The following is a 26,335-nucleotide window of genomic DNA, read 5'->3' on the forward strand; positions in this document are numbered from 1 at the left end:
TCGATGCCACGCTCCGGTCAGGTGCTTTGGCATCAGACATTTTGACCAAATAAGTTGAACATCTAATCAAGTGATGGATTTTTTAAACTAATGTAACAACGTATGATTTTATGTTTTTTTGCTAGGATCATGCGTGGTGCGCCGATTTGTAGTCGTACGTGGCCCCAAGAAAAACATCAATCTTGGTTGTCATGGTATCGCCGTCAATTGTTTGATCAAGCATCATCGATATCCTTTGACTCTGTCATTCATGTTAGGCTTGTTAGTCCTTAGGGCGTTCGCAGTGCGCCGTGTGATTTTGGCGAATTTGAGCTGCCAGCTAGATGAAGAACCCCATTAGCCACATACTCCACAATGCATGTTACCTATAGTGGGTCTCACTAGTATTTTTTTTTCACTTTTTATCTCCCTTTCCCTCTCCTTTCCTCCTTTCTCCATAGCACAGACACGGCACTGGGGCAGCAATGGCATTAGGGCGACGACGGCGGTGGGCGGCCAGATCCACCCTTCCTCTCCTCCCCCAAAGCAGCGATGGTATCGGCAGCGCGGCGCGGCTGCGTAGCAGGGGGCGGCAGCGTCGACGGCAGAGAGGGACGGCCAAATCCACCCCTCCTCGATCGAGGCCGCTCCTTTCCTCTCGCCACGTCGGCTTCTCCCATTTTCGGTGGCGGCCTCTCTCCTCCCCCCTTGCGAGCCGAGCGGAGCCGGAGGCTGCGGGTCGACAACGAGCTCCTCCATGCGGCCGGCTGCGGATCGACGACGAGTTCCTCCGTGTGGCCGGCCGCTTCTCTTCACCTCCGTTGCCGTCCCCTTCTCTTCTCCAGCGAGGCGGTCCATGCGGCAACGGCGCCGGGCGGTAAAGTGGCGGCGGAGTAGCGAGCTTCTCCAGCGTGGAGTGTGGTGATGGTCGACTATGGCGTGGAGGTCTCTCTCCTCCCTCTCCCTTCTCTAACGCGTTGCTCGAGTGTGGGCCCCACCTAAAACTGAGGAAGAACCGGTGGCTAATTTTGGCTTCGCGGTCTTGAGCAGGCTGCGCGGTTTGCGTACGTGGCTAAGAATATTCCATATTTCGCTCCGAGGCTGAATGCCACCTCGTCGTACTGTGAACGCCCTTATGTCAATCCTGGTTTCACGCTCTTCTTCCCTCTTTCCTATCATCCATAAGACGAAAACCACATTCTCTCTGTCCCATAGAAAGTTAGTATAGCAACTAATCTAGCCTTCACCCGTTCACCGTGTTATTCGATCCTACAGTGCAGTACAGTAGTACATGTCCTGTGCCAACTTCTTTTAAAGCTCACGTCAAATAGGAGTAGGGGGATCAAATTTGGAAGCAGTCTTCACGGATCACGAAACAAAAGAAGTCCGAAACAAAATCCAAGCCACCACTGACACAGGAAAAGACAGCTTATCAGGCCGCAGGTAGGGCGCGCGGTGAAAAGAGATGGGGAAACGAATCAATCAACGTATAAGAGCAAGTTTAATAGTATAGCCCACTACTACCTTCAAATCATCTATAGCCAATGTAATAGCCAATTCATACAATAGTTGCTTACTGTACTATTAATACCTGGTCCCATCTGTCACACACATTACGTCTTAGAGTCCGCGTGCTGTAGCTGGCTACAGATCATTTATAGCCAATGTAATAGCCAATTCATATAATAGTTGCTTACTATACTATTAATACCGGGTCCCACCTGTCACACACACATTACGTCTTAGAGTCCGCGTGCTGTAACTGGCTACAGATCTGTAGCCCGCTGCTCTTCTCTCTCTTCCTTTATCTTTTTAAAATATATTTATAGTTGATTTATAGCATGCTATTGTACCTGCTCTAACAACTCCCCAGAAAACGAGGGCAAAGAGAGGCGGCCACGATTGTCCGCCCTTGTCGTACGCGCGATGCAGGCGCGTCACATGAGCTCGCGCGCCGCGCGCCTAGTTCGTGCTCGTCTCCGCGTGGGCGGCTGCTGGGTGGAGAATCTCCGCATGAATCTGCCGAGGAGGCCGCGGGCGTCCGGGCGGACGGACCACGCACGGCAGATGGAAGGGGGCAAATCGAATGCCGGCGCGTACGTGGGGATCCCGCGGAAAAGAGGACATCGTCGGGAGGCGCGGCCAGCTGCTGGCCACAGCGCAAATGCAGACGAAAATGGATGAAGGAATGAAGGATACAGGGCAACGTGCCCACCCGGTGAAAAACTGAAAATGCGTGCGTCACCCACGGCCACAGGTGAGTAGTAGTAGTAGTAAACCGTCCCCCCCGTCCCGTGTTACCCCTACACGTGACTGCAAGTAGTAGTAGTAGTACCTGGTCACGCCCTGCCACCTTCCATCGCGGACGCGGAGGCCAGGCTCGCTCGCCGTCCTCGTGCTCTCAAGGGGGACCAGAGCTGCCAGCAGGCGAGATTGCCCACGGGCGGCGCCGTGCCTACCGCCCAGCAAGCACCGTGCATGCCAGTGGTACTAGCCATGGACCGTAAAAAGGTAAAAAAAACCGCAGCTAGCTGGATGGCTAGATGGATATCCTCATCATCATGACCCCCCCATATCTTCGTATCGTCGTCGATGAACCGCTTCTCCGTCCTGTCGTCTTCATTGCTTGCTAGTAGCGCATAGTACTACGACGTACCGTCCTCGGCATGCAGGTGCTACACATCTGCGTGTCAGCGTGTGTTGTGTCCGCTGATAATAGACAGGTCAAGATGCAACAACCGCAGCAGCGCACCAAATAAATTGAAGGAGCAACCAACGTGGCAAATGCACCAGCAGGGATCAGTTGGGCAGTGAGCCGCGAGGCTGGGAACCGCGAAAGCTATTGCTCGATCACTGCAGAAGAACAAGCCAGGACAAATTATCAGATCCATTCTGTTCCTGTGCTGGCGTAATTTACTAGCTACTGGCTGGTCCCTGGGCAGAGTAGGTATTTTAGGTCTGGCAGATCATTTCCCTAATCATGTAGTAGGATGGTTCCTTCTAATACTCTATCCGCTTTGTTTTATCAGGAAATAAATTGGAAAATATATTATAGTCTAAAATCTATCAATCAAGGCCTAAAGGCTAAAACTAAAAGACAACCCGACAAGCACCCAATCACTAGTGAAAGAACACACAGAGAATTTAAAAGGGGGCTCAAAAGAAACAGGGTTCCGGAGATATGCTGCGAAATGATCAATGCAAACTAACCAATCAAGCTGATTGTACGCAGCACAACTCGACAACAAAACATGGATCCCCCATTTTTCCACGACGTAAAGCACGCATCAGGCACCGATCCACTGATTAGCTCCACACTTGTCACCATCTCAGAAATAAAGCCGAAGGAGTGCCTGCCCACCCTAGACGATAACAACATCACCTAGGCTAAGCTAAGCACAGCGGCCAAGTATTGAGTAGGGTGATCCCTCCCTGGTGTACTAAGACGTAAGTGCAACGACTTCTTCGGCACCAAGTGTTGACTTGTCCATATATGCAACATATGCAATGTATGAGTACACTTAAAGGATCTACAATTATATGCCTAACATCCTTTTGGTTCCGTGATGAATTTGGCCATCAGGCAATCAGAGAAAGGTGCAACAGTCAGATGACTCAACAAAGGGAGCAAAAAGGACGCATCTAAAGTGAACAGAGGAACATTATAATTCATGTTCTTCCTGTCAAGAAACATTTGCACAAAAGAGTAATGGGATCGACAGGCACCAAATCAGAACCTCATACAATTGTACAGATGCAATGGTGCCTCAATTACAGTTTGTCGACTAAATGCATCCATCGGGAACTTGTTCCGATAGAGGGTAGAACAAGGTACAAATTCCCAGCTGCAAATCGAATGTGGAAAATTTACCTAAGGGTGACCAGTGACGCATGCACTGAAACAACTACTCTATTGAACCACGTGTAAAATCTGAAATGTCAAAAAGAAAGGCAGAGATTACCCATCAGGCGAATCGGTGCTTTATGACATTTGAGGAAACCAATATCACAATCTTTCATGTTCACAGTATGTTCGGCAAGAGGGTGGCACAAATCAGCACCCCATGACAGCACAGTTATAAACAAAGTTACCAGAAGGCTTGCTCCCGATCATGTTCCACCGCAACGGCCCCTCCCTCGGGATCCATGAATGGAGCTCAATCATCCCCCCTCCCATCACTCTTGGTCCACCAATCACCAAGAGCCGCTCTCCACATCCTCGGAATGCAATACCCCAGCCATTCACAGCTTCTGGCCGCTCTGGTAACTCTCCCAGTGTTGTCCATGTGTTATCCTTTATGTTATATTTCCTTACTAGCTTTCCTGCATATTGTGCAGCATATAACTCATTTTCAACAACAGCAACAAGGGGAGGTGCACCACTTGCACCGTTGAGCCCCTCAGACATGTTCTCTATCACCCTCCAGGTACCTTTCTCCAAATCATACTCTTCTCCGCAGGTCAGCACCTCCGTGTTACTGGCCATTCCCCCAATTACGTAAAATTTGCCGTTCATAAAGACTCCAGAACACATTCGCCTAGCCTTGTTCATGCATGGGAGTGTTATCCATCTCTTAGTTTCAGAGTTGTACAGCTCAGCAGAGCGTAGCACCCGACCTTGAGCATCCATGCCACCAGCTACAATTGCTTTCTCTCCAAAGCTAGCTGATCCAAACAAGCATCTAGGGGCATTCATATCAACACCAGGCGACCACGAGTTTGTCAGAATACTGTAACTCAGAACAATGTGGGAAAGAATCTCCTTGCCAAAAACCAGGAGTTCGGTGCCCACTGCAAGTGACTCCTTGTCTGAGCACATGAAACACTCATTGTGTGGCATCTTTGGGAGTGTCATCCACCGTGAACGGTAAGGGTCATAAGCTTCCCACTCCTGCACGTTGCAGGAGAAATAGACCCAATGTTCTGCAATCCCCAACTGACGCCGTTCCTTGTAAAGCTCCCCACTGCGGACAAGTGAGTGGAAGTTCCGATTGACTGATGCAATGGAGCCATAATCTGAACGAGAGCAACGGGCGAGGCAACTGATTGAGTTATCTCGACCGATAGAACTTATTAGGGTACTTGAATCCGAAAAACCCTGATCATTGCTGCCTTGACAATCCAGCTGCTCACACTCATGGTTCCTGGCAGATTTAGGTCGTTTGGTCAGTACTGCTACTGCAGCAACACTATCAGGTTCAATCCTCGGAGTACTTGATATGCGCTTACTCCTCGTTATCTCAAGGAGGTGGTAGGTCATGTATGCTAATCTGGATTCTTGATCACAGGAGCTTGGCAAAGACCTTGAGATCAAGCAAGATTGACCCTCCAACATTCTGTGAGAATTTTCAGTGATGTCTCTCAGAAGAGAGAACCTATACACAAGAATCCAGGCCTTCTGTATTCATTGTGAACCTGCAAGAGATCATAAATTAATATCATTCTACTGTGTGGAAAAATTGATGATCACATTTGTATACATAACTCAATTTGCAAGATATTGTGAAGAGCTTCACCAAGGTCAGTCGAATGAGATCTATATAATTAAAATTTACAATCCAAGAACAAGACAAATTAAATTTCACAAAAACTGATTAATAATGAAGGCTTGGCCAAACGATTAATGAAACATCATTTTTGTGAATAAATAGAACATGGCATTCATTAAATCAAACCTAGGTCTTAACTTAACGCATGAAACTGATAAACCACAGAAAATGCCCAAAGCTACTCCACGGTACCACTTCAGCACAGATCTTTCGGAACTAAAATGTGAACCACTGCAACCAATCATTTTTAGGAGTTGCCATTAATCATTGAGGATAGCGATTAAAGATATAGAAATTGAAGTTGAACAAAGTGGTGCTCTCATTGGGTCCTAAATGGTTCGTATACTTCTTGTACGGGTTACTTTATCATCAAACCAAATCAAGTTCCAGGGCAAATCAACTTATCTGTGTAATTAGCTTTTTTTTCTGTCTCGCGATGTATCCCTTCCTAGATGAACAAGGGCTGGCGGTTCTAACTAAGCAATTATAAAATAAATAAAATTAACATGATGCCTAACAGGTCGCGGAGAACAAAAATCCTATCGTGCAGCAACAGTATGCCTGAGGAAAATTAATGTTGCTCCATATAATTCTCCATGGTTGAAAGTTCGACGGCAAATCTGACGCCTAAGATGCTTTAGTCCCAAAACTCCACCCCTCCAAGTAAGCTACAATTAGTGCCATCAAACCGGTATTAACCACGGATTGCTCATCCGACTGATTTGACCTAAATTCTCCAAGTCGCCCATTATACAAGAACAAAGGATGAACAATTCAACCGAAACAAACCATGTAAATTAGGTGAGATGAGAAGCGAGGACAAACGTAGATAAGACAATACGCCAGCTACCTGGCAATCAATCTCGCCTCAAAACCAACCGTGCCCCCGCCCCGCGCGCGGCGACAAAATCTCGCCCACCGGCCGCCGCCGACACGGCAGGCGCCCAGCGACGGCGACGAGTGCACGGCACCCCCCCGGGCGGCGGGGATCGGGAGAGAAACGGACGCGCGCGGCGGAGAAGCCGCTTGCGGGAGGAACCGCGCGGAGGCGGAGGCTGCGGCGGCGCGGTTACGGGAGCACGCGGAGGCGGAGGCGGAGGCGGAGGAGCGGAGAGGGAGGGTGGGGAGAGGTGGAAGAGGAGGAGGATGCGCGGTTACGGGGGCGGAGAGGGTGGGGGTGGAGGCGTGGAGTTTATGGGGGCGCGTCGGATTTTGACGCGGCGGCTTTGCTTGCGTCCCGACCCTCGTTCGTTTGGCCGGTCACGCCCGTTTCAGACTTTTCCTCCACACCCCTGCATCGCTCAATCAAATCACGCAGATGATTGAGATTTAAATGCACCTGTCACGAAAACACGAGAATGAGAAAATTAAATAAACTCGCCGTACTTGTCATGGAGCATTTTAGGTTCCTCTATGATTTTTTTTTTTAAAAAAAACGGGGGTTGGGGTTGGAGTCCCCGTCAAGGGAGGACGCGGTTAACCAGCAGAGCACAAGAAATGCCAGTTTACTGCCGCTTTCGTCCGCTTCTGCGAGCTCCTCCGCTACCACGTCTGCATCAGATTGACTTCACGGTTTTTAAAAATGCCCAATCGTCCTAACGATCATTGGGCGTGCGAACCGGTTTTGTTAGTTAGTTAGCTCCGCCTAATGAAATCACTAACCAAACCGCCCTCTCTTTTGTTTAGTTAGCTCGCATCGATGTGGTGGTGCCAAGTAGACATGGGCTAAGCACTATGCCGTTTTGCAAATTGCTGCTGGTGCTGCTGAGATGGTGGCTAGAGAACGGCACTGTGGTTAAGATCAAAGCATTTCACTAGATGTAGTGGGCGTCTCCCTTTACTTTCCACCCATCTCCTCTCCTTTTCTTTCTCTGGGGCTTCGGGTGCTCGTTGATTGCACAGTCCCCGGGTTATTTTAGAGGCGAACAAGGTCACGTTCTAGAGTTCGTTTTCTGCACGCACACTATGAGCTGTACTTTTTGGACGGACATGCATGGAGTACATGCTCCTCTTCTCTCTCTCTACCTCGCTTCCCTGCCTGCTTTATTCTTGCTTCGTTTTGGTTCTTTTTTCCCTTATTAGACTCCAGCACTTTCGTTTTTTCGAAAAGAAAAAGTTGACGGCAGCAGTTGGGTCAATATCGTTTCGATGGTGGATATTATGGTTATCCGTCAGTTCGACGGGCGGGCAACGGTCGTACTCGTACACTGTCAAGCAATAGCTCAAAGATCAATCGTACCCTGCTGCGCCCTTTTGGAAATGAACACGGCCGTCTTTGCACGTGCTACTGCGATGTTTTACTCAGGAGATCACAAAGACAACTCTAAACTCAGTTTTTTTAAGGTCTAAAAATTACTGTATAATTAAAGATTTAAGAGATCTTTATATTACCTGTCATATGGTGGGGGTTCTTTTAGCCATACATGCACATCATATTTATGCGCATCATGAAACCATGAATGTACCCCTTATTCTAAGCACCAGGGTCGTAAACAATGGTGCACATCACCATTTCAGAGAGAATGCTACATAATGTTTTTTTCTCATGATTATGTGAAGTATAAAGAAAGAGGAGAGAAATAGATATCATACTTATTAATATATAGAAATATACTCCCTCCGTTTCATATTATAAGACGTTTTGACTTTGATAAAAGTCAAATTGTTTCGAGTTTGATTAAGTTTATAGACAAATAGTAATATTTATACTAACAAATTAGTTTCATCAAATCACTAATTGAATATATTTTCATAATAAATTTTTCTTGGTTTGAAAATATTACTATTTTTCTATAAACTTGGTCAAACTTAAAGCAGTTTGACTTTGACTAAAGTCAAAACGTATTATAACCTGAAACGGGAGTAGATAGTAGTCATTTAAACAATTTTTTGTGTCCTGCAATAAATAGCTTAACCAAGCATTAAAATAAAACGGTGCAAAAGAAGATTCCAATGGTTTTTAAAGGAATTGTTTGTTAGGTAAGAACTAGGATGTGGATCTTTAGTTTGGCATATACCGACTATATAAAGAAGCAATTGCTGTAAAAGAAGTGATTGCACGGTTTGGTAGCCAAATAGGGCTGATTGTGTTGAGTGAGCATCAAAGAGGTTTTAGCGTATGAAACAATACACATAGAGCAGCAGAGGCATGTGGCTTTTACAAAGAAATCAAAACAGAGCAGCACTGTTTATATATGCCAAGTTCATCTGTAAGTCGCCTCCCTGATGAATGTTCACATGCCAATTACTAGAGGTGGGCGTTCGGTCTACCCGAAAATTTCGATCTCGGTCTTCGGTTTTTCGGTCAATTCGGTTTTTGAAAAGTCAGGACCGAATTTCATCCAAAAAAATCAAGACCGATAAATCCGGTCTCGGTTTTTTCGGTCTCGGTCTCGATCAGACCGAATTCGGAGGAGCCGAGCCAGAGGGCGGAGACGACGCTGGCGACGTCGAGGCGGAGGGCGGAGACGACACCGGCGATGTGGAGGAGGAGGGCGAAGGTGGCGGTGCGGCCCGATGGATCCGGCAGTCGGCGGTCCACGCGACCGGCGAGGCGGCGTGGAGGCGGAGGGCAGAGACGTCGCCGGCGATGTGGAGGCGGAGGGCGGAGGTGGCAGCGTGGCGCGATGGATCTGGCGGCCAGCGGCCCGCGCGATCGGCGAGGCAGCGTGAAGGCGAACACGGCGCCGACGATGTGGAGGGCGGAGGGCGGAGGTGGTGGCGCGGCGTGATGAATCCGGTGGCCCGGCGCGACCGACGAGGCGGCGTGGAGGCGGAGGGCGGAGTCGGCGCCGACGATGTGGAGGCGGCGGCGCGGCGCGACGCGATGGAGGCAGAGGAGGTGTGCTCACACGGGATGGAAGGGAGGGCGGCGCGATGGGGATGGGGATGGAAGGGAGGGCGGCGCGATGGCTGGATGGATGGGGATGCAGCCTGTGGGTTGTCTCTAGGGTTTAGTGGTGTACTGGGCCTCCTGGACCTATTGGGCCACAATTTGATTTTCTCGGTTAATTCGATTAACCGAGCCCAATAACCGAATTACCCGAACAAATTTCGGTCTTTGACATGTTGAGACCGAATTACTACCCGAATTTCTCGGTCTCGGTCTTTTCGGTTCGGTTCTTTGGTTCGGTCTTATTTTGCCCACCCCTACCAATTACCATAATCCATTTTTTCAATAGGTAATAATCGATGGTTCAATTGATATCGCCCAATATAATTTGTTACCACTGTCCCTTTTTTAAATTGTTCCAGGAGTATGACATTTGGTTATTATTTGTTAGATTGTTCCAGAAGAAAACATCATCTTCTCTTGAAGGAATTAATAACCGTCCAATACAACCAACTAAGACAAAAATTAACACATTTCTGTTTTGCTTTATGAGGCCTAGTGGTAATGGGACCCACTGCTTACTCCAAAGGGGAAAATTAAATAAGCTACCGTGATCGCGATCGATGGAAATGCATTGTAATTTTTGCAAACCCGAACGACGAAGTAAGCGCCCATGGATCCATCCGTCTCCTGATTGGGACATAATTAAGAAGAAAACTTGGTTATGATACAAAACTTACAAAAAGGGACCACTTGAAAAAAAAAATAACATACTGATATCTGATCCAATTCTTTAGGCTGTGCTTTGTACGGGGTTTGGAGGAGATCAAAATTTGAATATCAAGCACATAGATTTTACTTCATATATATAAACACTGCTAATCTCAGGAACAAATTAGTAAACACAGGGAAACATGTTGATTCAATGATAAAGTCATGGGTACATGGCTCGACTTGATAGAGTTCAATCTTGATGACTATAAATATTACATACATATGTGTGTGTTTTGAATAGAAATTTAATGAGCCTAGAGTTTTTTGGAATTTTCTTGGAATATTATGCATAAACGTGTACCTTTGGGTTTTTAACGGGCCTAAAGAAATTTCAAAATATACGCATTGTAAATATTTTCATCCGTTTCTTTAAGAATTAGGGAGGGCTGATCTCCGTCTATTTAAACTGTTTGTTCCAGAAGCTGTGAGTGTGGTATGTAAAAGTATAATTAAAGAGCGAAAGGTGATATTTGTATCATTGTTCTCCTTTGTTTGTTGTGTTGTGTTGCATTTCTTATCTTTGGCTTGGCAAAATGGCAAGGTGCGTGCCGTGGTATCCACCTTGTTTGACGTCTCATTGTTTAGTGTCTCGTTAGATGTTGAGGTGGTGATTTGTCAGCATAGACGTGCAGCTAACAGATTTTACTTGTTCGATAGAATAAACCTAGAAGATTACAGTTGGTGCGATTAAATTAGAGGACTCTTATCTCCTTTCACGCAAATTAAATATAGCTACTAGCCAACGCTCACGCCGGCCGGACAAGTTGACCGTGTCATTGAAGGAAAACGTACCATATATACAAAAGAGAGGCGAATTTGATGTGGATTTGTTTTTTATTTGACCGTGTGATCTTCAATGTATGATTGGAGGAGAATTCGTTAGGTCTACCTCACTTTTTTAAGTTGCGTTTGCCAATTGTCAATTTTGACTTTTAGATATTGATTCATAGAAAAATACAGCATAAGAAAGGTAAACAGCGTGGATTAATTGGGCTGAGTTTTGGGTCAAAGGGAAGAAAAATTACCTCAGGGTCAAAGGGTAGAGTTTGGCTTGTAGAGACTGATAGGTCAAAAGGTATGATTCTACTGGCAAATTTTTGAAGTTTTCTTCAGATTGCAAGTTGGGTGTACCTGCTTTTGAAAAGATTATGGATCTTATAGCAGAGCATTGATGGTTTACATGTTAGTCCTCCATCCATGTAGTCGCAAAAAATATATATTTGTGAATACTCCCTCCGTACTTTACGAAAGTCGTTAGGACAGCGACACGGTCTCCAAAGCACAACTTTGACTTCTTATTTCTATAAAAATATTTATTGAAAAGTGATATATGTATACTTTTATGAAAGTATTTTTCAAGACAAATCTATTTATATAATTTTTATATTTTCAAACTCGACAACTTGAGAGTTATTCATGATTTATATTTCTAAGTTTTGACTTAAACATTGCCCTAAACGACTTTTTTTATAAGTACGGAGGGAGTACTAAATTACAGAAACTTAATGGTAAGAATTAAATTTCAGAAACTACCATGTTTTATGTCCCCACGGTCTCACCAATATCAGAACTGCTTCCCTCATTAGAAAGAGTAATGACTTGCTGTCATTTAGTTTTTTTCTATTGATATATACAAAGTCATAAACGTTGTACCAATTACAAGATATTCATATCTTTATGTTGATACTTTATTTTAGTCAAAGAGTAAACAATTCGATCACGACTCAAAGTATTCACGACCAGATCGAACTGGACGCAGTAGCTCATTACAGTAGCGGATTAAAAAAGAAGTCGTTAGGCTCACTAGTCAAATATATAGTATGTCAAATTTGTTACAGGACACTAAAAGTATGTGGACTTTAATACGAGACCACCTAAAGAACGTGTATTTTTTCGTGGACATTGTAAAATATGGTAATTAGCTATTAGACACCCCTGGATTATTTTATTATATCCGGTCAATATGGAGAGAAAGAGCGTTGAAAGTACCATTTTGCCCCTAGGTTGTTTTGGCTTGTAAAGACGACTACCACTGGTTCCAACTAGACCCAGTTCACTCCCCACGCACTTGATCCTCTTTGCTCGAACCCTAGGTTTTGGGGCAACGATGACGGTGCGAAGGCGACACGGGGTCTTGACGCTGGCGTGGGCTTCATGGTCGGCGCCGTCGGCGGCACGTTCACCACTTGTTTAGGGGCCTTCTGTGACTCCCCGTGCGGCTGCCACTTTGCCGGCGCCATCCATGACGGCGTTCCCGTGTCGCCACCTGCTGGGCCCGCCTTGGCGTCTATAGCGCCGCCTTTTCTACCCACTCGTGGGCGACCGATAGGAAGGACGACCCACTCGTCTCCATCGCTGCCACGGGGGCCATCGTCCGCTTGTGCCACGAGCCGCTCGCCGTGGGACATATGCCACACTGTCGTCGACACACCTAAACCTAGGGTTTGGAGGAGAGGGGATTGTGAAACTGAACGGGCAATTGGCCTGCTTCGAACGTGTCTCGGACGGGTTAAACAACATTGGCCCAAGGGCAAACTTGCCTTTTATTTAAGTTTCTCTCTCCATCTTGACTGGATATAATAAAATTATGCGAAGGGTGTTCATCAGCTAATTACTACATGTTTGCGGTGTCTCACAACAAATGCCATAAACTCTTAGTGTCCTATAGCAAATTTTGTCTATATAGTAATCCCTTCATCCAAAAAATAGCTTCAGTTTTAACCTCTTAGTTATCTCTACTATTATTATAAAAATTGAAGATGTTTTCGTCAATACTTTGGTACGTCGTCTTTATTTGTGTTTGTTTTTAAGTTCGTTCGTTTTTGGAAATACATAAAGAGTCATATAAGAAATCCTTTTAAAAACCTCGCATGCTAACTTCGGACGAAAGGCGGACTCCTAATTGCTATATAATTCTCGCTAGACCATAAAAGCAACGTATAGAATACGATCATCATCCCAATAAGGATCATATCATAATAAGGATTCCGAATTAGATATCAATACTATCAAAATAAAAATCCCATATATACTTTTTAGAAAAAAAATTAACAATAATACAATTAAAATAGCCTTCACCCGTTGCAACGCACATGCATTTTTTCTAGTTCTAAAATAAGTTTTTTTATATGCTCTTATCTGTCATTATCGTTAGTCCGTAAATTAATAAATTTTATTTTTCAATACCCCTTAGAGCAAGTTTAATACAATAATATATCCAACTATTAGCTTAAAAATTGAAACATCATCTGTAGCCAACCTAACTCATACAATAGTTAGTTGTAGATATGTACTACATTATTTATACATAATTTACACATCTCGCTTGCATAGTTTATTGGAACCCGTGCTATAGTTAGTTATAAATTTGTAGGCCGAGTTTTTTCTCTCTCCTCCACATAAATATAAACGTGATGTGACAACTTGTACAACCCGCTTATTGTACTCGCTCTTACCCACCTCTTATATACCACTCATTAATATTGTTTTTTTTATTAATGAGGATCACATTGGTATTTCTCCGTCACCTTATTTAATTTTGCACCACGTAGTTAAAGTTATTTTGTGATGGATGGAGTAGTGTCAGAGTGTGTTATAAGAACATTTTCCAATTTCTAATGTGCATTAGTAGTTTTTTTTTTGCATGGGTATTAGCACTCCCTCTGTTTCATATTACGAGTCATCTAGAGCAGGTACAATAGCAGGCTATAAGCCAGCTATAAACATATTTTAAAGAGATAAAAGAAGAGAGAGAAGAGCATCGGGCTACAGATCTGTAGCCAGCTGCATCACGGACTCCAAGACGTAATGTGTGTATGATAGGTGGGACCAGGTATTAATAGTATAGTAAGCAACTATTGTATGAATTGGCTATTATATTGGCTATAGATGATTTGGAGCTAGTAGTGGGCTATACTATTAAACTTTCTCTTATAATGATGCACATCTAATCAATATTTTTAAAAACATACTATCAAAATATATTTTGAATTTAGTAAAATTAATTTGGTGTTATGGATATTGTTAATTTTATTTATAAACTAAGTTAAATTTAAAGTTTTACTTTAAAAGAAATTAAAGTGCGTTGTAATATGAAACGGATGAAGCGGTGGATTAGCTATAGCCTATAAGTCATTATGACCCCCGATACTTACGTGCGAGCTAACACGCACAAAAGTCAAAAGTCAACACAGGGAGTTTGCACGTCTCAGCCGTTCGATCCCTTCCGCGTGATAGAATAATCCTATCGAGCAGGAAGAGATTATTAGCTGGGCGCATCTCAAGTAGGACAAACAGTCTCATCACCACCAGCGACGTGGCAGTTTTGGCACCAATGTCGTCGACCGATTTTTCCCCGTCCTCCTCCCCCGCGCGCGCGCGACTCCGACGCGTACCCACGTCCCCGCACGTTTCTAATTTGGGCACGAACGGCGGCCGTCGCCCACATGGTGATGGATGGATGGATGGCAACGTACGTCGTTTCCGGTCGTCGACGACGTACGTACGCGTGCTAGCTAGCTCGCCCCGATCGACAACTGGTGAATCGCTGTACTGTACATTTGCCAGTTTGCCGGCCGCTCCGGCTGTATAAATGACGACCGGTTCAGCCGCGACGACGACGACGACGGGTGTCGCCAGCGCGACGATCGCGGAAGATGACAAGGACGAGCCGTCTGCGTACGCGCGCCTAAGTCGGCCAAGCGCGAACGGCGCGGCTCGCTCTCGCATGAGACGTGCCATGACGGCCGACGTAAGTGCTAACGTGTGTGGGTGACCAGTCTCCACAAGCCCCGGTAAACGTACCACGCGCGTACTACTACGTATCATCATATCGTGAAACCAAACCAACGCGCATGGCCACACAGGCTTGGGGGGCTCTCTATCCCGATACGGCAAGTTAACCGTTCCGTTCAACAACCACGAACGGAACAGGGTGGACGGAGAGATGGGTACGTACGGGTCGCGCGCGCGCAAAGATACAAACGCGTCCCTTTCTCTCTCGCGCGCGCACCACGGAAAATTGAGCGGCGCGTTTACGGGAGAGAACGGCGCGCCGAGACTCGGTTCGCACTTGGCATGTACGTACCACCGGCCGGTCAGCGTCACCCATCTGCTGCTCGGCCGCGTGGTTGTTAGCCCATGCGCGCGCCGCCACGCCTACGCGGTTACTCCCGATCGCCAATTAAACCACAGGTTTCTCTTACGTGATGGTCGAGCTAGGTGGAATTAGATGGATATATATCCGGCCGGCCGTACGCATGCGTGCATGCACCGTTGGATCACTGTACGTACAGTGTACACACACTGTGCCACGTTTCGATTCTGTATTCCTGCGCGTACGTACGTACGCTCCCACGTTGGTGTGGCCATTATTGATTCTTCACGATCGAACAGTGGCAGGAAAGGTACGTACTACTTTCTTCGCGGTCGCTGTAGTATGATTGTCTGCGCGCGACCGTGGAAACTGAAAGGCGTACGTTCCGCGATCGCGAAACATAGAAGATCAGGGAAAAGCGGCGGCGGCGCGCACTCGATCGGTTGGTTGGCTGTTTAAGCAAAGTGAATCCCTCGATCGATCGATCGCTTCTTCTTCTGCTCGTACAGCCCCCAAATCGTTTTCATGACAGCGAGCGACGCCCGAACCTGCCCAATACCGGCCATCTCCAGCAATTTTTTTTTCTCTCTTTTGGCCCTTTCGATCTCTCTCTCTCTCCCCCTCGCGTCTCGCCGTGATTGGGTTTGGACATGGACAACTACTAACTCCTCTTGTCCTTTTGTTTGCTCCAAAGGTTCCCTCGCCGTCTCGCGCACGTACATGCGAGATCACCAATGAGCCATCCATGCAACAGGGCCACTAACGACGCGGCTGTATGAGAGAGTGAATCTTGTTGGAATGAAAAAAAAAAAGCGAGAAAGGCGTTGGGGGCAGTTAACGCTCCACAAACTCCAGAGCTGAGGGTGACAGCCATAATAGAGACGATCCAGGTGATGGCTTTACACGTGTTAGCTTATTTTCCCGAAGGAAAGAGCATTGAACAGCTATCTAACCAGGGCCCCCTTTTATTTGAAAACTCAGCACCTGTACCTTGTAGATGAATTCACGAGTTTTCTTTATGTTAAAAAAGAGGGGCCCGTGTTTAGTTAACCAATGGCATGTCACGGTAGATGTGTTCATTTTGTACTTGTGTACTAGTAATTAATCCCCCTGTTGTTTGATCCCACGTGAGTACTTTGGCTGTTATATATGTCACTTAGCAGGAGTAGTAGTACAGCAACTAGCAGTATTCTCTGTCTTCCAGCGAATTGCATGCATGGCTAAAATGATTACAGCAGACGTTTTGCCATCACGAGTTCACGACATATGATTACTCCCACTCCCACTCCCACAACCATCTCTCTGCGCCAGCGCTATCACGTAGCCAACGCCGCTGCATGGCAAAAGTTGATTGCTCCCTGTGCCTGACAATGAGATGGGCAAAGAGGTACGAGCCGGCCCATTGGTTGGTGTTACGTTCCCTCGTCATTGATCCCTTAGGCCCATAGAATTGTGGAACCTAGAGTGATTTCCATGGGAACATCGCCTCTGGGTTTCAAGTTTCCGCACTAACAATAATTTCCCCTCGCCCAAGAAATTAGAACACGCAAGTCACCTGAAAGTCTGATAGTAATATGGCCCTGTCTATTTTGCACTTGGTATTGACAGCATTTTGGAATATATTCATTTTCAAATAAGTTCAATTAAGATTCATATATTTCAGATGGAGATAGTTAGTTTACAGGGACTGTTTTATCTTAGGTGATGCATTGTGCAAACTGCGAATAATTAGATAGAAGAGTGCGAGGACGAACTTAATGGGCTATATGGCGTTTGGAACTGAAAACCTTTTTCCGCTGGGCTGTCACGGAAGGAATAATGGAACTTACAGGCTGTCCCTGGATGATGACATCTATGGGCTATAGCTTAGGCTTTTTGACGTCGTTTGTGCCGTGATAAGTCTATTTTGCGTCCTGCAACTCTTGCTCCTAGCTGAATCGCATCCCTCAACTACAAAACTGGATATAACGCATCCTTTTATTTAAAAATCGGTGTAAATTGCCTCCTTAGGTGGTTTGGAAGGTGGTTTTATCTGACGTGGTAGCTTTGACCTAGTTGACTGGCTAACTCAACTGTGGACCCCACCTGTCAATGATCTACTCCATCCTATCCTCTCCCCTCTGTCTTTCCTCTTCCTCCTCTCTCACCTCACATCAGAATGCAGGGAGGAGCTCGTCGGCCATGCTGTGCGGGGGCCGTGGGTGGGGGGGGGAGGTGTTGCCACTTTTGCCAGCTAGTTGTTCTCGTGGGGAGGAGCTCACCAGCCGCGACATGCACAAGGGGGAGGGGGTCCCCAGCCAGTCGAGTGCGCGGGGGGAGGGGTCGACAACCATGGCGAGTCCAGGGGAGGGGTTGCCGGTTGCAGCGCGTGCAAGAGGAGGGGTCACCGGCCGCGCCGCGCACGTGGGAAGGAGCTCACTGGCCTCATGAAAGGTGGAAAGTCATACATGTTTTTTCCATGTTTCACTGACATGTAGGGCCCACTGTAATATGGTTTTTCATATCTCACAGACATGTGGGCCCTACATGCAAAAACCACTTTTCAAACCATAGAAGGAGTTTATTTGCACCGGTTTTAGAAGATAGGGGATGCGTTACACCGGGTTTTGTGGTCGAGGGATGTGCTTCAATCAAGAGCAAGAGATTAGGGAGTAGTAATAAACTTATTCCTTTGTGCCGTGTGTTGCACACACCGCACAACAGCTGACCTAAATAAAAGGCTTTATGGGCCAGCCATTTTAGCGTCGAATAGGCCCAAATATCGGTCATGGGCCCAACAAAAGCAGACCCCCAAGAAACTTACAGAAAAACCTTCTCCTGTTGCCTTTCAATCATTCCCCAATCAAAAAAAGGGTAAGTTTACCATCCTTTATAAAGTAGAAAATATGGTACCTCTAGTACTAATACTATGTATCTTAAGGTATAAGGTATAAAAAATTTTAGTATAAAATTTAGGTACCTCAAGATACTTTCTCAAGGATTGTAAAATTCCTCGTCGAAAAAACATTATACATGCAGCAGGAGTCATCTCCTTTGTGTTCAGATTTTCCATTGAAAAAAAAATCACGAATATTAGGGATGGACCTAATATCAAATAATTAGGAGTGAGGTTTCGAACCCAGGTTGTCTAGCCCATCACCTTGTGGAGCTAGCCGGAAAGCGGAAAACCCTTAGACGTTTCTCGTTTAAATTTTCCATTGACGAGCGATTAAATTTACGTTTTTTTGCGGGTAATTAAATTTACGTTTTGCCATATGCAGGTTTCAGGTAATACCATTGTATAAGCTATTTTGTCTTAAAATACGGCATGGCAATCAATTTCCTCATGGTGATTATCTATAAAATGTTATCTTTTTTTTGGGGGGGGGGGGGGGGGCAATCTTGTTGTGGGAATTTGTCAATAGTAATTTCCAAACAATATTAACACGCATTTGTTTAAGAGCAATTTCGTCATAATGTTCACATAATTGTCAAGCAAAATTTTCAAGAGTACATTGATACTCATTTTTCTTCCGATTATCAATGTATAAATGTGGACAATCAATACTATTTCTGCTACATCACATGAGGAATTGGGCTAGTGGAGTAGAATCGGTAGAACCATGATGACGATAGAATAAGGGGATAAAATGACATGTACATTAGCATTTACTGGAACTTTCACAGTTTCACTCGTCGATGGCATGCAAAATGCAAATTAGACAATTGCCAAGGGGAATTTTTTGATGTAAAAGAGGCCCTTTTGCTCTCCAAGGAGTCATTATAATGTTTACCCGGGGCTTGGAACGCTCAAACTATCTTGATCTCTTCTGAAAATCCTGCGTGACGAACTTAAAATTCTTACTGGTAGTTACTTGAATGTAGCACATGTTCCTAGATCGTCAGTTGCTTTGGCACATGGTACCTGGTCGATCGTGGGCCAAAACTCAGGAAAAGAAGCACGGATGGACGGGATGGTACTGGTAGGAGGGGGCCTGTGGAGACCATTGGCAGATCGGGTTCATCCATCCATACGCTTTTCCGGGAAAAAACCTCGTGACACCACCGAACCAAGCATGGCCGCGACGCCAACGCCAACCCCCGGTCACTGTCGAGTCCCCCGCCTAGCTACTCCTCCCGGCACACGCTCGCAGCTCGCTCATGGAAACGTCGATGTCGACGCCGCTCCATATCCGGTAAAACTCTCGAGCAGATGCTCTTCCGATTCAGTAGCAAGCCGAGTTGGCGTGCCTCTGCGTGTGATGATTTGATCGGTGGGTCGCCTGCTTTGCACGCTGCAAGTCCTCCTCGTCGGGTTCACGCATTTCCCTAGTTCAGATGGCACATCACAGTCTCAACAGAACCTTAATTGTCTGATTGATTCCTCAGGGCATGGTGGAAACAGAGGACATGCCTCATGTACGGGTCAAGATGCACTATGTACTATGTGCAGTACATGTACGGGTACATATTGACTCTCGAGCAGTACAATTCACTACACTTAATCCAATAATATCTCCGTCCCAAAATAAGTGCAGCCGTGGAAATCCGTGTCCAACGTTTGACCATCCGTCTTATTTAAAAAATTTATGAATTTTTTTTTAAAATAGTCACACATAAAGTACTATTCATATTTTATCATCTAATAACAATAAAAATAGTAATCATAAAATTTTTTTCATAAAAGACGAACGGTCAAATGTTGAAGATGAATAGTGTAAAACTGCACTTATTTTGGGACGGAGAGAGTAGCATAGATTCAGAGTACTACTGTACCAGGGTTGCTGCCATCCGGACTCATACTCATGGTTCAGTTCGGCGCAGAGCAAGTAATGGACGAAGTCATGCAATACGCTGCAGAAAAATGCAGAATTGAAAACGTTAGAGGCTGAGACGATGTTGAGAACAAAGAGTGATAACCATTCTTGTTCTTCAGAACGAAGTCGTTTCTTCAATTCTTCTACACACCCAGCACCGTAGAAGAAAGCATAAATAAGATCATTACAGCAACCAATATTGTTACTTCATCAGTCCTAGTATGAAACAGTCGTGTAATTCCCCTGTACACGTTCTACGCTAACACAACACCCTCAAGCATCTCACAAAATCACACTACAGATCCCGCAAAAAAGCTCGAGATTTTCAGCAAAGCGGGCAGCGCACGAGCCCATTCTCGTTGCAGTCGGGGCAGCGCCGGAAGGTGTCCAGCTCCTCGAGGAACACCTTGCAGCTGCCGGAGCACTCCTCGCACGGCACGAACCGGACGCCGCCGCAGCCGGAGCACGCGTCCAGCGCAATGCCCTTGCCCGCGGCGGCCGGCGGCGCCATCTCGCAGTCGCCCAGCGCCTTGGACAGCTCCCCGGACTCGTGCATGCGGCGGACCTCCTCGGCGCCACCCAGGTGCCTGCCGTCCGCGAACACCTGCGGGAGGCTGCCCGGCGCGCCCAGCGCGGCGTGGAGCTCCTCCTTGAACCCGGCGTGCATCGACAGGTCGCGCTCGTCGACGAGCACGCCGTAGCCTTGTAGGATGGACTTCGTCGCCCAGCAGTCCTCGTACGTCTTGCGGATGCCGCGGAGGCTGGTGAGGTACAGCACCACTTTCCGGTCGCTATCAGGCGGCGGCGGTGGAAGCTGCGGCTCTGGCTCCGGAGGCGGTGACGGTGACGGTGGCGGAGGCGCCATCTTGGCGAGCTTCGCGTCGATCCTCTTCTGGAACGCGCTGACCCGCTCGCGCACGATGCCCGGAAACCTCTGTATCTCGCGCTTCTTGACGCACACCTCGTCGCCAGGGCATTCGCCGGCAGCGGGAACCTCGTCGAGCGCCTTCCGGAAAGCGGCGATGATGTCTGGATCGAACTCCGGTGACCCGGGCGTCGACTGCCCCCGTCGCTCCTCGCCGCGGACGTCGCCCTCCTCATCCTTGTCGTCCAGGCCTTCCATGAGCTCCCACACATTTATCACCTCCGGCTCGCGGGCCGGCGTCTTGGCCGGCGCCGTGGTGGCCAGCACCAATTGCCTCTGCCGCCTCGCCATCTGCTGTGGCGGCGGCGTGGTCTTCGCCGCGCCGCCGTCGTCGCGCCATTTCATCATCTCCTCGTCCCGGTCCCGCTCGAGGCTGAGCGAACCCAGTGTGGAGGACTTGAGCGAGACGGTGTGGTGCACGGCGGCCGGACCGGAGCGGCTCCGCGCGTACGCCGTCTTGCCGCCCCGGACGCCACCCCGGAACGCGTGCCTGGACCCCGTGCAGCCCATCCCCGATCCCTCCACCAAACAACCAACCAAAAATCTCCCGCACTGCCACCAATACAACCCGAACGCACCACTCACCGGCAGAGGAACGACTCCTTGGATCACTGGACCATCACGCCCCGACGCGGAGAGGAGAGGTCGATGTCCCTGCAAGGCCGGAGCAAATGCACGCGCGGGAGGTGGGCCACCGCGATGGGAGCTCGACGGCGAGGTACAAAGACAGTTGGGGGAGGCGGCGGTGGGCGAGATCTGATGGCGAGGCCGGCGAGGTAGCTAGGTGCGTGCGTGCGAGCAGGGAAAGGGAAACGCTTTAAGCCGCGGGGGGGAGAAAGCGAGCGAGGAGCGTTTCGGGTCACGGGCACGCACCGGTTCTCGCGCGTAAATGTGCGTATTAACTCGCGCGTTTCTGGTCGGGGGCGTGGCCTCCGTGGAGCGTGGAGTTCCCGGACGAACGCCTCAAGGTGGATGGAATGATTGCCCGCTCACAATTCCACGTCATTTAGGCCATGTTGATTTCAGTTTAAGATTATTGTAATCTAGATTATTAAATTAAATTACTCTAAACTGAATTATAATAAGCTGTAAGTTGTTTGTTTCTCTGGATTATTAGAGATATCTAATAGTAGTGGGTCTTTAGCCACTCAATAATCCATAAAAAGCTCCTCTAGAGAAGATTACTAGATTATACTAATCTGGCTTATAGATTATAATAATCTAGCATAATAATCTATTTGTTTGTTTCAACTTACTCCTAATAATCCAGATTATAATAATTCTAAGCTGAATCAAACATGGCGTTAGCCAGGCTGGTGACGGGATTATCCATTTATCCACGTCGGTTATCGAGCGATCAGGCCTTTGGATTAGCGGGTGCGCACCCCTGCGTAGAGGTTTGGGTCGTTTTTATTTGGAGCAGAGTGTTTGGAGCTATTCCAGTGTTCGTTCATTGTCACTCGTCAGCAGGCAGCAGCGCGCTGAGCTCGTCAATTCAGTGTGATCAGTTTGGTGCACTGTCATGTCAGCGCGGTGCCGGAATGGTGCCGGAATGGCGTGATTTCTCAAGGGCCGTCGATGATTTAATACTCGTGGGTTGACGTGAATCGGCGATGATGTTGCACCCGAATTCAGGAAATTTTCTTGGGTGTTCTGCCGTACTAGTATCACGTATAGTACTACTCTGTGACGTTGAGAACTTGAGATCGCGTAGCATTAAAACCTGCTACAAACATGCGGCGGTCGCGTTTCAACCTTGAACTGCAGATCGCCGCGTTCCTGAACTTGAATTCGGCACAGCGGGAGAGTGCAGCGACGAGCGATGCGTTGCGGCGGGGGATCACCCGTCGCCGTTGCTCCTCCTGTACCGCAGAGTAATACACATGTGTCTCACTTTTGTACTCTTCTTCGATAAGAAAACACCGCGCTTGCGCCGGAAAACTGTTTTAAACACTCGGGTGGATGTCCACCCGTTTTTTGCATGTCATCTAAATAGTTATGAAAAATTTTCAAAAAAATTAACATGATAGGTTAATATGTAATATATCACTTCACAAACATGCAAGTTCAAATTCAACTTCTATAAATTATAACAAAGATAACAAATTTGACTGTGAATATACGTACAACTTGTAGAAGACGAATTTGAACTTGCATGTTTGTGAAGTGATATATTACATATTAACATATCTTGTAATTTTTTTTTAAATTTTTTTTATAATTATTTAGTTGGTATGCAAGAAACGGGTGGACGTCCACCCGAGAGAATAGAATCCATCCTCCGCTTGCGCCTGCGCGTCGTTTGACGTTTGGAACGAGAGCGAGCCGGCGTCAGAAAGTTTGAGCCGGACCCGGCCAAAGCTTTTACACAGTCTAACACCGGCACGTCGTTCTCGTCTACTACTCGTAACACGCTCCTCGCTTCCCACAACATTTGAATCTTTGAACGGCTCTGCACGATCGGAGCCAGTCTGGGTTAGACCAGCGCAAGAGGGATTTGAATATTTCCAAGCCTTTTCCGGGCAAAGGAGTATTTGAGTAGTATGTTTTTTTAGTAGTATGATGCGTCGGTTGGTGGTGATCGGTGACTACTCTGCCGACAGGCGAGGTCAGGTGGTGGACGTGAGCGAGCACCGGTTTCCTCCGTTCCCTTCCAGATGAGAACTGAGAAGAGGAGAGTGGTAGTCTTGCTTGGCGCGTGGTTGGCATGTCGCTCGAGCACTCACCTGCCCAGGCGTCCATCCATCCATCTACCAGCTCGGCTTCTTCCTGCTTTCCTAGTAGTCGGTGGTTTGTCCGATTCCTGCTAGCCTTTTGTTTTTGCGTAGTGCACTGCACTTCCCAGCTACAAAAAGGAGTATTGCTGTGCGTGAGCGTGACTGCGTGTTGCCAAGTCCTCCTGATGAGACCGAGGTCGAATTTTTTACTCCCTGGTCCGAAACAGGGTGGATCCGGAACGGACGCATGACAGATATGCCTAATCTACCGAATTGGAGCTGATCGGGACAGGGGATCGGGATTGTTGCTAGCACAGTTGGACCACCGAAACGGGACGGGGGTAAACACTGAAGATTGGGGTCCTATCCCGGCAAGAAAATTGACATTTAGCCACTTTCAAGGATGGGCTGCGCTGTAATGCCATTCCGCCAAGTTACTTTGCTAAAATGCCATTCCCACGCTCGCGCAACACGCTGCTTCGCCGTTTTTTCAATTTCATTGGATTAACACACAAAATCACGAGTGTTGTGACCAATGTGCCCTTGGTCATTCTTTAGGTCAGTGAGACAAAGGGGATTGAGAGTGAGAGAAAGGGGATCGAGATGCGTCAGCTCTTGCTCATTGTGGCGCCCTAGATCGATCTCGTCGGCATCGCCATTCCACCCGCCGCCGCAATCACCTCTCGCCCTCACCCAGCTGTAGCTCACGGCGGCGCTGCCATCGCCATTCCACCCATCGCCGCCGCCTTTGCCGCAGTCCCCCCTCTCGCTGACGCCGAGGACAGTCTCCGGATGCCGTCGTCCCTGACATGAGATAGGAACAAGGTGGAGTCGATGGATTGTACTGCACGGCGACGGCGGCAGAGTAGAGTGGCGGCGGTGGAGCAAAGCGGCACAACACGGCGGCGGAGTAGATCGGCAGATCGGCGACGGAGTAGAGCGACAGCGTGGCGGCGCTGGAGAGAGCGCTGGATTAGGACGGCGCTTGCTGCTTCATTTGGCGCAAAACGACCCCAGGGGCAATTTGGTCAGCAGACAACTCACTTACGGGCTTAACCGGTGAAATTGGAAAAACGACGAAGCAGCGTGTTGCGCGAGCGTGGGGATGGCATTTTAGCGAAGCAACTTGGCGGAATGGCATTACAGCGAAACCCATCCTTAAAAGTGGCTAAATGTCAATTTTCTCTATCCCGGCAGATGCTGAACTCACACTGCTGTTTAGTGCAGTGGAAGTAGCATCTACACCAGTAGTACGAAGCTGTTTGTCACTGACAGTTGATTAAATTACGGTTTTTCCTTTTTGTTGGTTGATTGATTTCCAGTATTATATTAGGTAGATTTTGCAAGGTCTATCGCAGCTCCAACTCTCCAAGGAATGAATGAACAATGGAGCTATGTACTCCCTCCGTTAAAAAAAAAGTCAAACCCTGAATTTCCGTGTCAACGTTTGACTATCCGTCTTATATGAATTTTTTTTATAATTAGTATTTTCATTGTTGTTAGATGATAAAACATAATTAATACTTTATGCGTTACTTATCTTTTTAATTTTTTTCATATTTTTTTAAATAAGACGAACGGTCAAATGTTGAACACGGAAACAGGGTTTATTTTTTTTTGGGACGGAGGGAGTACTGCTTTGCAGCAGATCATTAAACGAGCACATGTTATCAATGCTGGAAGCCTGAATCCGGCAACTCGGCCCGGCTAGTCGCGGGGATGTCTCTCATCCATCATGGATCAAAGCTGTCATGTTCGCCCTTAGCTAATCCGGACGAATTGAATGACACACACCGCCTTTCAGTTAGCTGCTTGCCTGCTGAATCAGGAAAAGGGAAAAGGCTGATGATGATGAGGATGCAAAGGTCGACGCCTAAAGTGAACCGAGATCGAGTGCAACCGGACCGAAGCTCGTGGGCGACCACTTGCCGCTACAGCTCATCGCTTCCGTTCTTTCCAGCCATCCCGGTTAATCTAAGGCTCATCAGTCCATGGCTGCTGCTGCACTCATGGTATCGATTCCGAGGCCGTCTTTGCCGGCTCGTCGGATCGGTATCACCATCTAAGCTGGTGATGCGTTCAATTATCTGAAAAAGCTAGTGATGTGTAATGTGTTATACTGTACATGTCCGGAGAAGCTAGTGTGCCTTCCTATCACTTTCTGGGCCTCCCCGGGCACAGTTCGGCGTCGATGTCGCCATGTCGGTGGTGGGTCACGTACGGTGTCGCCGACGACGTGGTCTGTTCGTGCCGAGAATCTCACGCAGGAGGATGATGGTGTTGCCGTGTTGGCCATGGACCAATGGACGACGAAACGAGACGAGACGGTGCCTGCCTGGGATGGACATAGACTGGAGTACTGGACCCATGAAAACACTGTTTGCTATTTATTGGGCTTGTTATTGCATTAGTAGATTTACAGGGCCGAGAGGTCCCAGTGTGGGCCCGTTAATCTTGAAAAGGCCGAGAGGACAAAGGCCGTATTGTCGAGGAAAAAATTGATAATTTAACAATTTTTCGTTGTCCAATCTATATACTAATATAAAAAGGAGGAGTTGTCCCCTCCAATGCTACAAGCCAAATCATCCGGACTAATCTGGACCGTCCATCCGCGCGCTTCTCTTCCTCCACCGCACGATTTCACAGCCGAGGATTCCACGCGCGAAGA

The 26,335-nt window shown here is 47.3% G+C and overlaps 2 protein-coding genes across 2 annotated transcripts; both read right to left on the reverse strand.

Moving 5' to 3' along the window:
- Positions 1-3,622: 3,622 nt before the first annotated feature.
- On the reverse strand, positions 3,623-6,413 carry LOC4330727 (F-box/kelch-repeat protein At1g74510). Its single transcript, XM_015770881.3, has 2 exons — positions 6,379-6,413; positions 3,623-5,394 (listed from the first exon to the last, which is right to left on the reverse strand). Exon 2 carries the CDS (start codon positions 5,312-5,314, stop codon positions 4,034-4,036), a length of 1,281 nt encoding a protein of 426 aa, XP_015626367.1. The 5' UTR covers positions 5,315-5,394; positions 6,379-6,413; the 3' UTR covers positions 3,623-4,033.
- Positions 6,414-20,107: 13,694 nt separating this feature from the next.
- Positions 20,108-21,821, reverse strand: LOC4330728 (uncharacterized protein At3g28850). The gene has a single exon (XM_015770019.3). It carries the CDS (start codon positions 21,458-21,460, stop codon positions 20,351-20,353), a length of 1,110 nt encoding a protein of 369 aa, XP_015625505.1. The 5' UTR covers positions 21,461-21,821; the 3' UTR covers positions 20,108-20,350.
- Positions 21,822-26,335: the final 4,514 nt, after the last annotated feature.

The sequence above is a fragment of the Oryza sativa genome, chromosome 2 (genome assembly GCF_034140825.1).
Source record: "Oryza sativa Japonica Group chromosome 2, ASM3414082v1".
NCBI lineage: Eukaryota > Viridiplantae > Streptophyta > Magnoliopsida > Poales > Poaceae > Oryza > Oryza sativa.

Bases quoted from the DNA above. Each gene is read 5' to 3' on its own strand.
- LOC4330727 (XM_015770881.3), bottom strand. From the start codon at position 5,314: ATGTTGGAGGGTCAATCTTGCTTGATCTCAAGGTCTTTGCCAAGCTCC.
- LOC4330728 (XM_015770019.3), bottom strand. From the start codon at position 21,460: ATGGGCTGCACGGGGTCCAGGCACGCGTTCCGGGGTGGCGTCCGGGGC.